The sequence below is a fragment of the Callorhinus ursinus genome, unplaced genomic scaffold (assembly GCF_003265705.2).
Source record: "Callorhinus ursinus isolate GAN/ISIS: 27379988/994484 unplaced genomic scaffold, GSC_fseal_2.0 scaffold3, whole genome shotgun sequence".
Lineage (NCBI taxonomy): Eukaryota > Metazoa > Chordata > Mammalia > Carnivora > Otariidae > Callorhinus > Callorhinus ursinus.
Window position 1 is genome coordinate 24,716,659 of NW_027397065.1, and position 13,886 is coordinate 24,730,544.

Here is a 13,886-nt window from a genome sequence, read left to right on the forward strand (position 1 = left end):
ACTCTTCATAACAGTTCAGGTCAAAGCTGCCTTGGTCAACTGCTTTTTCTTGACCAGGCCAGATCACCATCCTCAGTGTCTCCTCAGAATTGCGCATCTGTCCTCCGTGCATAAATTATATTTGATCATTGTCTCTCTCCTCTTTTGGACCATAACTTCATGAGAGTGGGGGCCATGTTCCTCTGCTTCTAGAATTGTTCCTAGCAGAGGAAGCACCCGATATGTGTTGCATGAATGAATGCACAAATGCATAAGTGAGTGAGCTGTAATAGTGCGTTGTGCCACTGCATTTATCCCAGCCCCTGCTTTACTGCCTTGTCATACTCGGCATGTTCTCTTCCCCTGCTCCATTCCAGGGACTTGCCTGCTTCATTTTCATGTACCCCACAGGGCTCCTTGCCTGTGGTAGCTATTCTATAAATAAAACACTAGTTGATTGAATGAAATGGCAACAGCTCATTAAAGCCAAGAATTCTTTCAGTATCTAGAATCTTTTAGGAAAAAAGACTTTAATATCCATTTTTAGATGTCAAGATTTAAACCAGTTCTTGGGACTCATGGTTTAAATCAATTACTGACAAGATAGCTTAATTTGAGGACTAAAACTGCACAGGAAAATCATTGTCTGAGTGCTGGCAGCTACTATCTTTTTCTCCTCCCGAAAATGTCGCTGGCTTTTATGATTTTTTTTTCTCTCTATATAGACACTAATTTGCAAAGCTTCTGTTAACTCTGGCAATAAGCATTTTCATGTCAGATCTATAAAGCTTTCACTTAGAAGTGAAGTAATTTGTTTATTCCCTTTCAAAACTCCTTGGATAGTAATTGATTGAAATTTGATCCAATGTTTTCATAATCCTATGTTGGTTAAATTTTTCTTTTTGCTCAACTATAGATTCTTGGACTTAAATCAATAGTTTCTTTTAAATAAAAAATGAACTAGAGAAGAGAAAATACATTTTAATTTCTAGTGCAATTGATTAAAAAGACATTTGATTAAGGAATGTTCCATCTCCTATAACTTAAACTTTACAGAAAGTGTTTTTATTTTCAACTCAGACTCTCATGTTTAAAATGTCGATGGTAGGAACCATGGTGAGGAGACAGTCTCTGTACAGGAAGGCATTTTAGTGGAAAGTCTTCAGCCTGCCAGAGCCGCTGGGAGGAATGATCTGGGTGACTAAGTGGAACCGAATCCTGTTCGTGAGTGTTCCACAGGGAGGCAGTGAGAACAAGGACTGGAATGATGATCGCTGTGAGATGTGCAGATGCCCAGTGGGTTACTGTAGCTATGTGAGGTAGACTTCATCCATGTGTAATGACCAACGGAAGTGGAAAGTGGGAATTGTCTCTTTAGCATTGACCCTTTAGGTTTTCTTTCTTTGATGTTTACTCCGTATCCCTTCCTGCTGAAGACTGCTATAGGTAGCGGGCATTGAACCAGGAATTAGGAGTGCTGGGAAGTGTTCAGGTATTACAGTTGTGTCATTTTACCTGTGGATACCAGTTCTTTACATGTCAGGAAAAGGAGCTAGGAGAGATCGGATGAAAAGCTCAAATGCTTACAGGGCTCAGAAAAGTGATGGCATGAGAGAGGTTGGTCACGTTTAAGGGCAAACGCTTAAGTGAGGTGACCCCAGCTCTGTGATGAGTGAGGACACGTCCCACCAAGGAGCTACAACTCAGCTGCACTTGAGGGAATATGGGGGCCCAGGGTGACTTGGGTTTCCAGTGTTTTGGGTTTTAAAAAAAAAAGTTACCTGTTTTGGGGAGTTTTGTTGTTGTTGACAATTTCAGTGTGAAATCTCCTGGATTTTTTTTCTTTTTTTGAGAGTTGGCCAAAAAACAGACAACTTTTTAATACCATGCAGACCTACCAAAACCTATCTATAGGCAAATTTAGCTCACAGATCACCAGGCTTCACCTCTGCACTAAATAAGATATATTTCTATATCTTATGATTCATTATATTTTCATTCATTATTTCTTTTGTCTTTTACCGCATCCTTTCCCCTACTTTATTTTTCTCTCCTTTATTTATATTACATTTACTTGTTGATAGATTAAGTTCAGAAAAACATTTATCAGGTTCCCACCGTGTATCAGGTCATACTGAATAAGCCAAAGTAACTCAAAATATCATCTCTTATTGTCTTAGATAATTTATTTAGCAAGTTTTGATGTAGATGGATGGAAACCTTTGATGTTTAGGGATCAGATAACTTAAATGGGCTTCATGAAGAACACCATGGAGCCTAGCAGGAAGTTCTGACTTATAAAATAAGGGCTGGAACCCAATGGAGATCTCAACTTCGTGTGGTTTGGATCAGAATGTGCTAGAAACTCTTTATAATTTCATACAGGCTGCAAGGAGAAAGCTAGATCTGAACAGCTTGAAGCCTTCCAACCCACAAGGAACCAAATAATGTTTACAGTAGTATATTAGTTACTACAAGCTGGGGAATTCATTTACAGCTTAAAATTTCCTATAGCAAACATGTGTTATAAGCTTTGGGTTTATCATAAAGGTTACAGTTAAAAGATTACCTTTCCAGGAGGTTAATCAAAAAGTGATAATTCACCAGCTAAATATCTTGTCGAGCCCCTCATTGCTGTAAACATTTAAGAAAGTGCATGAATCGTGGAAACTTCTGTGAGATTTTGTCCCACCCTGCCTGGCCAGCTTCCAGCAGCGTTATTTGTTTGTGGTGCTTTTATAGCTCTGAACCACAAATCTTCCCTAAACTTCTCTTCCTTACCCTACTTGGGACAATAAATGGCACAGTTCTTGAATTCTCGAAGCACTTACAGTCATGACATTGTTTCCTTTGACGAGACTTATCATTAACATGTTTCTGAGTCTGAATCATTTTCTTAATTCAAAACTAGTTAAAGGATGAGACTCAGACATTTGATTCCAAAGGCAGCGGTTTCTTCTACAAGGTTGGGAGGGTGTCTGGGGTGATGGTTCCCAGCACGTGTCCACAGAGCTGTGTCAGAGTGACGGAGATTTGAGATTCACTCTGGGGGCTGTTAAGCTTTGGCTTCCTAGGGCTCCCCCCTGGAAGTTCTGATTAAGTAGATTTGGGTTAGGGTTCAGGGATCTATGTTTAAAGCTCCCCACGCCATTTTTATGTATGGTAGGTTGGGGATGGGGGGCACTGAGAGTCAAGGGAACTGGTGTGGTTGGGAGGAAGAGTATATGCACATTACTGTTTGAAAGGTATACATAATCCATCCAGAAGTATCCCACCTATTCACTGAAGTGTCTAGGGATTCCTCCAAGAGCATAGAACAAAGCCAGAGAGCTTTTTCTGAATGTTACTTGACCTAGAATGGACTTAATGCCTTCTGATTCTGATACGGCAGGTGTCTTCTTTTCTGTTGGGATCTTTTATCTTTTATTACTGAAAAGTGATTTTGTCAGCAATCCTGACCTAGATTATGAAGTCCTTTGATCTTGGAGTACATTTAAAGTTTCCAGTTAAAACTGTTCCCTCAGTATTCAACAACATGCATTAAATTTCAGTATTGTTTGGTGAATATTATTATATATGCTTTATGTAATCTTTCTTTTAAAAAAAGAGTGTGGGATGGGTGCATATTTTTTTTACAAGTCTTTTAGACCTTGTATCAGTCAGTATCTTAATATGCAGTGTCCCTCTACTGCCTTTAATTTTTTTCTCTCTCCATAGTCTGAATTGTAATGACATCTACAGTTCGCTGCTGGCAAGATGCTTGCCACTCTTTGCTCAATACCCTCTGTTCAGTGCTAATCTGACATTCCGAATTTTAAGCCCCGTATCTCCTATAAATCCTATCTTTTCAGCCAGATAAGTAGCCAAGCCTTTTATTTGAGCCCTGTATTGCAAAAAGGATGCAAAATCAGAGGATACCAGTAAAATGGACAGTTTAAAAATAAGATACAAAATTAAATTTGTTGCACATGTCACTGTTGATGAAAAAACCTTTCTACATAAATTACTTTCTCTTCTTATTGTTTTTCTATGTGTGCTCTTATACCTTAGGCATTATTGGTTAAGATTCTACTTAGTCATCGATTTAATTAATTGAGTGTATCATCTACCATATGCCTATCCCCAGCCCTGGCAGACTTATTTAATGTTTGAACATGCCGAACCACTTGTCTTTAAGTATATACCATAGCAATGACTAAAGTACTTTTAAATTCTACTAAATAATTGTGTACTAGGTAAATATGTACTAACTATTGCATAACATAATTTAACAGTTTCAGTTCAGTGGTAGTGATTTACCAAATTTAACAGATGATCTAGGTATACGCCCTGTGTTATTTTAAAAACCTTATTTATTTTGAGAGTTTTTTCCCAAAAAATCCTGTCATTGGGTAACATGTATCGAGCATAGCTTCAGATCACTACAAGATGTTATGGTCTAGTTGAGTGTATAAATGAAACCATGAGGATATGGTGGGTAAAACCTTCTCCCATGAGGGAGAAGAGATCACATTTGATGATGTGCAAGATGTGTGAATATCCCAACCCCTCTATTTAAGAATTTTGTTGCAGGTTGAGAAGGAGTTTCCATAAAATGTTATACCTTGTCCTAAAATGTTTTTTGGAAAATGTTGTCAGGATTTTTAGTACTAAAGCAATGGAAAAAAGATCTTTCTAAACATGAGTTAGGTGGACACTGTTCATTTTCTTGTATTGCTTATAAATGGACTTGGTAATCTCTGTGTTGGCTAAGACTGTTATTTACAAAACATAATAAAATTAAAATATTTGTTTATGTTTATATTTCTTTTCTCTTTAAGCCCTGTCAGGTAATTCCATTAATATTGTAAAAACTGCATATATATAACTTTTAAGCATTTCTGTTTTTTCTTGCTAGGAAGAAGAAAAGAAGTCGGTCAGTTATCCTTCTCTCGTTAGCCACATAACTTCCTCTTTCCTGAATCATCCTGTCTTTACAATGACAGAAAAGATCCCCGTGCCCACCCTTCAGCTGCTAGGTGAATTCTCTCCGTTACTGTCATCTTTGCCTTGTGACATTCATCTTGTTAATCTGAGGACAATACAGTCAAAGGTATATCCCAAAATGTATCTATAAAGAATTACTTTTTTGTAATGTATTTGATATAAGGGGATGAGAAGCAGAAAGAACTGCAGCTGACCCTTGAACAGCATGAGCTGGAATTGCACTGGTCCACTTACACAGATTGTTTCCCATAAACACACCACAGGACTGAAAATATATTTTCCTTATGATTTTCTTAACATCGTCTTTTCTCTAGCTTCCTTTATTATAAGAATACAGTGTAACATACATATAACATACAAAATATGTGCTGATCAACTGTTCATGTTACCAGTAAGGCTTCCACTCAAGAGTAGGCTATTTAGTAGTTATGTTTTGGAGAGTCAGAGTCATGCGGATTTTTGACTCCGGTGGGGGGGAGGCTCGTCGCCCCTAACCCCCTGCACAGTTCAAGGGTCAACTGTACTGTGGGTTTTACTGTGCTTCAGGGAGCCATTAAGAGGACTTGGCCTTTAGGCAAAATCATTCTACCTTTCATTTGACTGTTGCTGTGTAGTTTAGAGCGTATCCCACTTACTAATTTATGTTATTCCTGGAAAAGTTCTGTGTGGCGCCAAGGTCAGGGTATATTATCTTTGTACAGATAAGAAAGCAAAAACTGGCTCTGGGGTCACATTGTAGTAGGTGGGAGAACAGGCCATAAGATCAGCTTTTCTGGCATTTTCCATTCATTTCTCCTTGTTAGCCAGTGTATCTTGAGGCGTTAGAGAATTAAGAAGCAAAGCATTTAATTATTTCTGTATCAGAGGCCTTGTACATTCCTATCTTTCTCTTGAAAATCACTGCAACTCAGATGTTTGCATTGAGAAACCAACTATTTAGAGACATCTAAGGATACACTAGAGGAAGAGAGGGGAAGGTTTGATTAGATTTGGAATTTTAATTCAGTTAGACTGCTTTTGTTTACATGTATGCCTACTTTTAAAGTCAGAGATTGCATTTGAAAAGAATAAAAAATAGACATTTGACATTTTTATCTTTTGTAGAGCTGTTTTGATATTGTGAATTGACATATGCATAGCTAGAAATAGTCTTAAGTGCTTAGGGATTCTGCAGGGAATGTAATAAATGGCCTGAGTATGAAAAGAAGAGAATGCTCATGTTTGAAGACCACATAAGAAGAGAAAAACATTTCGTTTAAGCACAAAGAACTAAAGCAAACCAAGTAAAGTAAGGATAAATGCTTGCAAATTTGAACATATAGGGCTTTTAAAACTGTATGACCAAGAGAAGGAACTTAGGCCTGACTATGTAGGGATATCCTTGCGGCTTGTGATAATACAGGTGAACACAGGAGGCCTGTGTATATCTGCATGTGTCAAAAGACTTGTTTGATCATGTGAACGAACCTACAGGATTTATTTCATGCCACTACGTGCCAGTTACAGCTAAAGGCACTAGGGATACTGTCGTGAGCAAACCAGACCATCACCCCTGCCTTTCTGAAGCATGGATTCTGGTGGGAGGAGAAAAATAAAGAAGAAAAAAATAAGAGAAACATATAATGTGTTAGATGGTGCTAAGTGTTAGGGAGGGAAAATAGGAGGGAAGGATGGTTCTGGAAGGTGATGCGAGTTTGCATAGTGTGGTTGGAAGAGGACCTTGCAGAAAGGGTGTTAATGGAGTAAAAATCTGAAGGAGGTTAGAGAGTAAGTGACTCATGCAGATTTCTGGGGGTAGAATGGTCCAGGAAGAGTTACAAGCAAGTAGAAAGACCTAAACGTGGGTGCTGTGGTGAAAATAGAAGCTCCATGTGAGCTGGCCTTTTCTTTCATTTCTTGCTGCATCCTGTTGCCTAGAAGAGTGCTTGCACATAGAAGGGGCTCAGCAACAATTTGCTGATTGAGCGAATCTCATGAGCTCTCTTTCTAGGATTCTGCTAGTCTTTTGTGGGTCAACTTTTTTGACTCATGGAAAGAACACACCAGCGATGGATAGCCTTCCTGAGTTTTTCCTCTCATCAATTCATAAGCCAAAGGGAAGGAGGGGATAGAGTAGGGGGTACTAAAGACTCCGAGCCTCACGTTGCCGCCTCTGAGCGTGGATGGTAGAGGACATCAGCAACCTAAGGATCTGAGGGCTTCTGGGGCACACAGTGGCCACTGTTCCTTAGCCTCGTTTCTAGATGACTCTTTCCCATGATTGTTTTCTGGAAGCAGACCCAGTTGTCTGGAGTCAATGACTGTAGGGTTTCCCCTCTATAATCCAGGGCCGACACTTGTTCTCCAGATCACCTCTTTTCTGTGGTTACCTGCTTCCTGCTTATTGCCTGCCTTCCTGTCATCCAGTTCTCATCACTTCCCAGATTAAAAATCCCATTGCTATTCAGTTGGTTCAGACTCTGAAGAATTTGGCTCCGTGTGGTCTGGCCTCCACTCACTATGTCCATTTGGCTTCCCTTTGTTCCTCACACCCTTCAACAGGTGGCCCACCTCCACTCCCTGATGGCTGGCCGAGTGCCGACTCAGCTGCCCGTTATAAAATGGGGCTGCTATCAGATCTGCCTGCTGCAGGTCTGTTGTGAGCAACACATAAACTGATGCTGTGAAAGCCCTTTGGAAACAGAAGTGCTTTGTAAACATACGTTGTCACCCTGATGGTGCACGGTACTTGCCAGCTCAGGTGCAAACTAGGGTTTTAGCAGAGGAAATAGAAAGCAATTTAACAATTTGACCAGGAAGAATAAAGACTGAAATATTAATGTGTAACCATAACTAGCACACTGGCACATGATCAGAACTTGGTATTATTTGGGGCTGTTTTACGTTATCCTATCAATCAGTGCCGGTTCCTGTGTTAGTCTTTGACTCTTAGCACATATTTCTAACAATTGTTTAAAAGCTCACCAGTAATCCAAGGGGATTGATTTGTCCATTCAAAATCACTTCTTTAAAGAATTGCTTTCTGTCCCTTAACCTCTGATAATAGGAAAATAATCATTGAAAGAAGCTGATGTAGGTATTGAATCAAAGAAAGCTTGGTACTTAAAAAGGTGTCAAGTGTAATTTCATGGTTACACTAGAAGAAGACAAAAATCACTTGGAAGAAATCCAGAAACCAGACCTCAACATTTTGGACTGTATTCCTATTTTTGTGTGCTGGCAGCTCCAAACTTATAATAATGAATTGTTCCTTTGGAGGTTGCAAAGCATTTTTCCCATTGAAATAATGTGAACATAGTTCTCGACTTCCAAGCAAGACCAGAGGTCTCCATTGGCCTGTATGTAAGTAAGCATTTTCCTAACTACCACCTCCCACAAGAAATGTGTCTGAGAACCACCTTGACACGATGGAGGCACATTTTTGTTCCTGCCTCACCCCCTCATCAGCAGCGAGATGGAGGAGGCCCCTGCTTGCCCAGCTCCCAGGTCACCGTCTGAAGGTTCCTCAAGTTCTAAACCTCACTTGGGCAGCCTGACTCCTCAGGAAGAAAGAGGTTATGGACTCGAGCAACAGTGAGAGAGGCAAGGTAGGGTTGGAGGTGTTGCTGACCCACCAAGGTGCTGCAGCATTTCCAACTACCAGTCCTCAGAGTCTGTGTGTCCAGATCACACCGGGGAGATTTTGAAATAGAGAAGACTTTTACAAATTTCCCAATCTCTGAGATTCTGATTCCCTAGGTCTGGGGTGGGGCAACTTAAGAATTAGTAATTTTTAAAAACTCTCATGATTCTAGACATTACTGTTATCTCCATTTACTAAATTGGGAAAGTAAAATTTAGAAATTAAATGACTAAGATACAGTTACACAGTGGTACATGGCAGAATTAGGACCCACATGCAGGTTTTCTGAATCTGGGTGCTGTACAGGGCCTTGGAGGGTGGTGTTTGACTTCTTAAGAGTTACTAAATCTGTTCCTCGGAGTCCAGTTTTTCAGGAATTATTCTATATTGGTAGATGAGTTTATGGTTTTATATAAGCATATGTTACTCTTATTTTTATGTGTTTTTGGAAAAAACTGATTGCATGCCATCTAGTTGCAGTCAGAGGACAATGGGAACAGACATCTCTTAAACCCTGCCTCACATCATGGCCGAGTGCGCCAGTGCAGTCCCGTCTAGCAGTGAACTGTCAGCCTTCTCCTCCTGGAGGCTCGGCTCCCCTCTCTTCTCTTTATCATCTCCTTTTCTTGTACTGTCAGAAGCTTGAGATACTAAAAAGAAGATTCTGTAAAGGTTTGAAAGCTGGGGAACGGGAGCACCAGTGAAGTGGTCAGGAACAGGAAAACCATGCCATCCTCAGGAAAAGGGTATTGATTAGGGGGGAAGGGAGTCTTGGTAGAGAGGATGCTGGGGGAATCTCACGGGGGCACGGATCATCAGTCGGGGTTCTGTAGGCTGGAGAGATAGCTTCAGCCTGGAATGCGGACATTCCAGGGACCAGAAGGAATTTGATTAAGCCATTTAATTAGGCTTCATGGAGCCATGCTGCCTTGATGTTTTGCACAGTGATACGTTGTTTGACCTTTTTCTTTCCTCCCAGATTATTTCCACCTCTTTTATGTTCAGATGTATTTTTATTTAATTCATTTATAGATATGTATCTTATATCTACCTCTCTGTGTATTACATTTAGCTTTATCTCTGTGACATTTTATTCTGATTTCTGCTTAACCATTTCTTGCAAATAGTTAAATAATCATTTCAACATCAGCACCACTTACCGAATAAGATTTTCTCTCTCCACTTGTTTACACCGCCCCCTTTTCTTGTAAGAGGCAGTTTAAGGTTTTTACTTCATTTTGCCTTTCTTACAAGAATTGATCGGTGCTTTATTAATCTCCCTAGCTTCTGGAAAGGTGAAAATTGTGGAGAAAATTTCCTCGTTGTACATATCTAAGAACAGCCCTTCACCTTCCCTGTTCTTTCTGTCATCTTGTTGATCAAAACAGGATAACTGTTATTGGACATTTTAATAAATGCCCTGGAAAATGAATTCCTACTGGTTACTTCCTATCTCAGGACTTAAAACGCAGTGTGCAGGTTTCTCACCTTTCCACTTGCCTAGAATACAGGGAGAGAGGGATGTCGGTAGGCATTTTCAAGGAGTCTGGGCAGGTTGGAGAAACTTCTCCACCGGCTGTTTAGCTATGCCTTAATCTGTATGGACCTTAGACGTTCTTTGAGGAGGGTGGAGACACATTTCTCTTCGGGAATCTCGTCAAAGTTATGGCTTCTCTCTTCCACAGAAAAAAAGGGTGTACACATAACGTTGACTGCAGTTTCCAGGGGTGTGCTTATCTGTTGATGCGCTAGGCAAACTTCTTGTGGTGTGAGGCGGGGCCGGCACAGCTCTCTCTGGCTCCTCTCCCACTCCGATGGAGGGAAACTTGCCTGCTGCTCTGCTTATGAGGCACTGCCGTGTGCGCGTATGATGTTCAGAATGGCCTTAAATCCCATTTCAAATGGCGTGGGTGGGTGGAAATGACAGTGTCCACGCCTTCCTTTCTCAACTGATGTATGTTTTGATAAGTCGTGGTTTTAGGGCTGTTGGAACCTCGGATTAAATACTCCCTTTTTCTAACCTCAGATCAGAGAGTGAGCTCCTTCAGGTTATAGCCTTTTCTTCTGTCACATTAAAAGTGATCTTTCTCTTTTCCCTCCTAGCGGGTATCCTTGGGCACCAGTCCATAGCTAGCACGGAGGCAGGAGGGCGAAGCTGGTAGAGCACTTCGGAGTCCCGCTGCCTTCGTTTGAGCACATCACCTGCGCTTACCGGCCGGTTCGCTTAATGCACAGCCCCTCATTCTCCCATTTGCCTCATTCGCAACATGGCCATGATAACAGGACCCACCTCAGAGATGTTCTAGGGATCAAATGAGTTAACGTTTGTAGAGCACTTAGAACAGTATCTGGCATGTACTAAGCACTGAGTGCGGGACGGATGAAGGTTCTCAACGGTGAGAGTTCAATGAAATAAAAATGTAGGCACCTTTTTTTTATATAAATTGGAGGTTGAATTTTATTCCCAAAGTAAATCTCGATGTCTCCTTGACTTATATTCCGTATATATTTTTTGAAAAATTAATAGGATGCCTAAAATTGTCTGTGTGCCAGGCATTAAGCTGAGTGTTTTCTTTGTAAAGAACCTTGTTTAGCTCTCCCAGCAGTACTGGGAAGGTAGGCAATATTGTGCCCCCATGTTACAGAAGAGGAAACCAGCTGACCTAAAGATGGTCGGTAGCTTTCCCAGGTCATGCAGCCAGTGAACGGTGTGCTGAGAGGCGCACCCCAGCATGTCTGACTCCAGATCCCGGTCCAGAACCTTACACTCCTCTTGTATGGGAACAAAGGGGCGTGAGAGTGCTGAAGATGTTAGGGAATACTCTGCCTGTTTTTCTCTTGACCACTCAGTCCCTTAGAAGGACCCACCCGCCATCTGTGGGAAAGATCGTGAAGGACTAATGTAGGGTCAGTCAGTGATAATTGCTAGTTGACTATGAGAGGGCATGCTTCATGACTGCAATGTTCACATGCACTTAAATATAATAATACAAACTTGTATACCACCTCCACCATTTCAAAGGCTGTTATGAGATGAATTGAGTTCTTCCGTGAAAAGTATTCTGTACAGGGTCCCACACACGGTAAGTGCTCAAAAAGTGTTAGCTGCGATTGCTGTTACTGTCATTGTGGTTGGGACTTGATCCTCAAAGGGGCGCTTCACGAATCTCCTGAGTTTTGTGAGTTCTGAGAGGTTAAAGGCGTATCTGCAGACACAGGACTGGTTCGTGTGTCTTGCTCCCGATCCAGCTTTTTCTAGCCTTGATGGCTTCATTCTGCCAGCCGCACCATCTTCCATACCCCCATGCCCCGTTGCCAGAGAAACTTCCGGGCCCTGCTTAGCCGCAGAGCCACAGGTTGCTTTATCCCCTGGAAGCAAGTTCTGCAGTGGATTCTCTGAGTGGCTTTGGAATACCCAAGCCTTCCTGAGGGGATTCAGCCTCAAATGTGATCTGAGCTGTGTACAGAGACACTTGATTTGAAGCTCACCTGTGGTGCAGTTTCAAACTTGGTAAATGTTTTTCCCTATCCCCTTCCCTTTTTTTTTTTTTTCCTGAGGTCCGGAGAGTACTCACACATTAATTAATATAAAAACAGATCTTTCAGAGTGTTTACTCTCCTCGAGTGAACAGCATCTTTTTTGTGAAGGTATCTGTTTTCTTGCATGCATATTCAAGTTAAATTCAGTTTCCGTACTTTGAAAAACAGTTTTCTCAGAAATAAAATGATGAGACAGACTTTGAAACTGAAAAACTGCTGCTTCGCCTCAGGTATTTTTGCTTGAAAACTGATACTTTCATGAATATTTAATTTTTAAAAACTTGGACAAGATGATTGCTATTTCAGTTGGTGTTCTGGTCCTTACGAAAGCAATGTAGTTTTGGTTTTTAGAGAAAGTGTAACTTTTTTCCATCAGTGAAAATTACTCTTTATGACTTCAAGTTCTACTTTTGTATTGTTTAAATCTCTTGTAAAACTAATGGCAAAATTCCAAAGATGCTTCCTTTTTCCTTTTTTTTTTTTTTTTTTTTATTATCACCTCCAGTCTGGTAAAGGCCTCACACATTCATTATTTCAAGAGCTGATGTGTTGCGGGAATTTTCACAAAGCCTGCTGTCTGGTGGTTTTGTAAGGATGGTCTAGTGAGTTAAAATGGCCAAATGCTTTAGGTTATAAGGATAGGTGCTTTTAAAAGAGCCTCATCAATAGACCATGTAAATAGTGAATCTGAATTGGGACTTGGTCATGATTTTGTTATGTTATGATTTTGATGCATAATTGTTGACATATAGTTTGGAGGGTCTCTGATTCCTCAGCTACAGAGTTGTAATGTCACCAAGAAAATTTATGAATAAAAAGTTAAGTGAGCTATTGGGAAAATAATCACCAATACTTATAGATTACAATGACAGAAAGAATAATAGCTAAAATGTACCAAGGGCTTCCTCTGCTGCAGACACTGGGCTGAGTCTCTGTTACACAATTGAATTTCATCTCCATTTTATGGTAAAGGAAAAACCAGGTTTTGCTAAAAGCATCTAGGAAATTGCAGAGCTAGGATCTAGATCTCGAGCTGCCTGACTCCCAGCCCAGGTTCTGATCCATTTTCTCTAGCTTCTGCACCAACACATTCTGTCCTATAAGCTAAGCCACCATAGTATTTTCAACGTCTTACAGACACCATGACTCCCATGAAGAGGGGAAACCTGCATTAGGTCCATTTTACAGACAAAGAAACTGATGCTTAAGTAATCAGTAACTATTCTAAGCCTATACACTTAGCCCACAACAGACTTATCCTTGTTCTTCTGGAGACCTTATGTATGTGATAAATGAAGGAATTTTTTTTTTTTCTTTTTTTACTGTGCTCCTTTCATGCTATCTTGGGACTGTGTGAAACACCTTGAAATTTTATTAGAAAACATTGTCATATGATTTAAACTTGCTATGTTTATCATGTCGGTCCTGTGATGACTCAGAATTCCTTAAATGACTCTTTCCTCTCCCTTCAAACAAAATCTTAGCAGTGCCACTGCAAAATACCAGTGTGAAATATCATAAAACAGGTTATTCCAGCCAAGAATCTGAGGTGAGGCCAGCTTTAAATTGTTCAAGCACATTAAAGTCAAATCAGTGGTGAGAATACTGGCAGCTCCTCAGAGAAGATGTCTCTGTGGCACATTTAAAAATCATATCCCCCAGTGAGGATGATTAAGAACTTGGACATATTCGTATCTGTGGTCACAGAGGAGAAAAAGCGATCATTTTCATCACAGGTCAGTGCTGAGCACACTCAACT

The 13,886-nt window shown here is 40.5% G+C and overlaps 1 protein-coding gene across 5 annotated transcripts in view; it reads left to right on the forward strand.

The window, feature by feature from the left end:
- The window catches only part of MAN2A1 (mannosidase alpha class 2A member 1), a 165,385-nt gene that overhangs the window by 145,789 nt on the left and 5,710 nt on the right, over positions 1-13,886 (forward strand). For all 5 annotated transcript variants that reach the window (XM_073888998.1, XM_025866876.2, XM_073889008.1 and 2 more), the window contains one exon: positions 4,877-5,071. In XM_073888998.1, coding sequence (XP_073745099.1) covers positions 4,877-5,071 — 195 coding nt within the window. The remainder of the gene's footprint in view (positions 1-4,876; positions 5,072-13,886) is intronic.